Source organism: Temnothorax curvispinosus, unplaced genomic scaffold, assembly GCF_003070985.1.
Source record: "Temnothorax curvispinosus isolate PA1 unplaced genomic scaffold, ASM307098v1 QBEX01000811.1, whole genome shotgun sequence".
NCBI classification, from domain to species: domain Eukaryota; kingdom Metazoa; phylum Arthropoda; class Insecta; order Hymenoptera; family Formicidae; genus Temnothorax; species Temnothorax curvispinosus.
This window is the reverse complement of record NW_020210591.1, coordinates 1-3524: the sequence shown is the minus strand read 5'-3', so window position 1 is coordinate 3524 and position 3524 is coordinate 1. Positions and strand designations below refer to the sequence as shown.

The 3524-nt window shown below is 43.0% G+C and overlaps 1 protein-coding gene across 1 annotated transcript; it reads left to right on the top strand.

Moving 5' to 3' along the window:
* Window positions 1–680: 680 nt before the first annotated feature.
* On the top strand, window positions 681–2239 carry LOC112458422. Its single transcript, XM_025022045.1, has 3 exons — window positions 681–927; window positions 1083–1952; window positions 2088–2239. Exons 1-3 carry the CDS (start codon window positions 681–683, stop codon window positions 2237–2239), a joined length of 1269 nt encoding a protein of 422 aa, XP_024877813.1.
* Window positions 2240–3524: the final 1285 nt, after the last annotated feature.

Genomic DNA, 3524 nt, shown 5'->3' with positions numbered 1-3524 from the left:
AAATTAACGTGGATTCGTCAAGAGGGTATACGAAGAGTACCATGCTATCGGCCATCGCTTCCATCTTCGATCCGCTGGGCTTCTTGGCGCCGGTGGTAATAACCGCGAAGATTATGATCCAAAAGCTGTGGAAACTAAAAATTGGATGGGACGAGTCGTTGCCATCTGACATCTATACAGAATGGTCAGACTACGTTATGAAGATGCAAGAGCTGAACGGTTTCAAAATACAGCGGGCGGTCATCAGCGAGGACGCCGTGGAATTCGAATTACACGGCTTCTGCAACGCTAGCGAACTCGCATACGGAGCCTGCGTTTACCTGCGTAGCCGTGATGCACAAGGAAATTGGTCCGCTCAATTGTTGTGTGCTAAATCGCGTGTCGCGCCTGTCAAGACAATATCAATCCCAAGAGCAGAGTTATGTGGCGCTCAGCTGCTCGCACAGCTGATAGCCAGAGTCGAGAGCGCTTTAGAAATAAAGATTGCAAAAAAATGCTACAAGACCGATTCGCGTATCGTGCTATATTGGATCCAGGCGACGAATAAAAAATTACCAGTCTTTGTCGCACATAAAATTGGAGAGATTCAGGAATTAACCGCCATTGAAGATTGGTACTACGTAGGAACGAAGAGTAATCCCGCCGACTTAGTATCGCGTGGCGCTACTCCGTAAGATTTGATGGATTCTCAGCTATGGTGGAACGGACCGCTATGGCTCCAATACGACAAAATCACGACGCATCCTTTAACAACGTTGGAAGACAATGAGGAACCATTAGGCGAAGATGGGGAAGACAGCGTGATAGTAATGCCATTGCAAACGGAGAATGATATATTCGGCAAGTTCTCAACGCTCAATAAGCTGATTCGTGTTACAGCTACCTGTATCCGCTTTGCACTCATATGCCGAAAGGAAGTAGAGCGAGGTAGGTCGGAACCCCTAAGTGTCGATGAACTGGAACACGCGCGAAGATGTTTGATCAAGATAGACCAACGAGCTGCATTCTCAAAAGAGTTAGAGGCGAACGCATCCCTAACAAAAGCATTACTAAACATATGAGTCCGATTTTGGACGATCAAGGTATCTTACGCGTGGGTGGCAGGCTACAAAATTCGAAGCTACAAGAGGGCGCAAAGCATCCAGTCTTACTACCTCATCGCTCTAGGTTTACAGAACTAGTCATCGAACACGAGCATAGAAAAATGTTACATGCAGGAGCGAATTCAACTCTTGCTGCTGTTAGGTTGGAGTACTGGCCGCTCAAGGCGCGCGGTACAATTAAGCGATTAGTCCGTGGTTGCATCACCTGTTTTAAATCGAAACCTCAAATTCCGGAACAGATTATGGGCAACCTACCGGCACACCGTGTGACGCCGTCCCGTCCATTTGAGAACACAGGCGTGGACTTCTGCGGGCCTATATACGTTCGGGAAGGAAGAGGAAAAGGCAGGAAAAATATCAAGGCCTACGTAGCAGTGTTTGTCTGCATGGCAACAAAAGCTGTGCATTTAGAAGTAGTATCGGATTTGACGACGGAGGCGTTTCTGAACGCTTTCAAGAGATTCATCGGCCGCAGAGGAAGACCGTCTGATGTATTCTCGGACAACGGAACCAACTTTGTTGGAGCTAACCGTGAGCTGGAGGAGCTTCGAGATCTTTTAAACCGAGAGGAGGAGCAGAAGAAGTTAATAGATTACACCGCAACGGAGAAAATCAAATGGCATTTTATACCCTCTCGAGCTCCACATTTCGGCGACCTATGGGAGGCGACGGTCAAATCCTTCAAGAATCATTTTTATAAGGTGGCTTCAGACGCAGCCATGACATTCGAGGAGGCATCTACGCTGGTGATTCAGATTGAAGCTATTCTAAACTCGAGACCAATAGCCGCTCTTTCTTCAGATCCGAACGATCTGAGTTACCTGACAGCCGGTCATTTTATTATTGGGAGTTCGTTAATCTCTTATCCCGAACCGAACTTGGCTCATTTTACAAAAAATTGACTCTCGAAATGGCAGCTGCTAGAACAAATTCGTCAACACTTCTGGAATAGATGATCATCCGAGTATCTTCTTCAACTTCAAGGGCGTTCTAAGTGGTACAAGAACAACGATGCGCAATTCCAAATCGGGCAGTTGATTCTGTGCAAAGAGGATGGGCTGCCACCTTTGAAATGGGTGCTGGGACGCATCCAGAAAGTCTGTCCCGGGAGCGATGGAATAGCCGAACAGCCGTGATAAAAACGGCCAAGGGGGCCTTCAAGAGGCCAGCGACGAAACTTGCTATTCTCCCATTAGAGGACAATTTAAACAACGTGTTAACATAATTTAGTTTTATTCGTTTTCTTTATTTGCTGACGCATTAAAAGTAATATATCTATATTTTTGTTCGTACATCTAATATGTTGAAGTTTCAATGGTTTAACGATTATAGTTATTAAATCATACAGTTATTTATTTCAAGAATTGTTCAGATCTTATGTTATGTACTAAAGTTTTCTTTATTTTAGCAGTATTAGTTTTGACAACCAAAGTCGTCAAGGCGCGCGGCATGTTTACGTATGGTGAGAGATTTTTGAATAGGCATATAAAGTTAGGGAAATTCGATTAGTAGGAAATACTTCCGGTTAGCAGGAGACATTTCCGGCCACCTGATGGCGTTGCGAGACGTCTTGAGAATAGTCAGTATTTCGGTAGATGCGCAGTTGTACAGATCGGTTGTTCACAATAAAACATTCGTATTCTCTAAACCGTGTCTATCAGTGATTCAATCCTATCAATACGTGCCTAGCACCGGTCCTTACTTGAGGACACAACAGAAGCTGTGCTTCTTGATACTAAGCTGCATTGCGGAGGACCAATATGCAAACAGTTTAATGCACGACGCGAATCTGGCATTTAGAGTTCAGCTACATAGAGTAGGCATCATAGAAAGTTGCAGGATAAAGGCTATTCTACAATTGCGTAAACGTAGGGTTGTAGGAGTAAGAGTAAGAAATTAACCAATCACAGTCGAATTTGAGGAGAATAATCGACTGTGGATTGGTCAATTTCTTACTCCTACTCTTACAACCCTACGTTTACGCAATTGTAGAATAGCCTTAAGGCAGCGCCGGCTCAACCGCTTGCAGCTACGTTACTCAGTATCTTTTCAATATATGTTTCAGGAGTTCGTGTTCCTTATGTTCTCTCGAAATATAATAGAAATCAAATAAGGACAGAGTTCCACTAGTCGAAGCATTTGCAGCTTACAGCTTATAAAATATTTCTTATAAAATGTAAATGGTTGTCTAAATTTCGAGACGAGTTATAATAAATTAAAGAACGTTTTAAATGCTCGTTTTTCATTATGTTACTTGAAATGATTGTTATCTATATTGTTTCGTTATAGATCTGCTTGTCGAGTTTGTGAGATTATATATAATAAAGAAATTTCCGCTTGAGTTATATCATCAATGTATCTCATCAATGTATCGGCGTAGTTATTTTTTTATTTTTTAATGCAATAGGATTTTTTTACTAT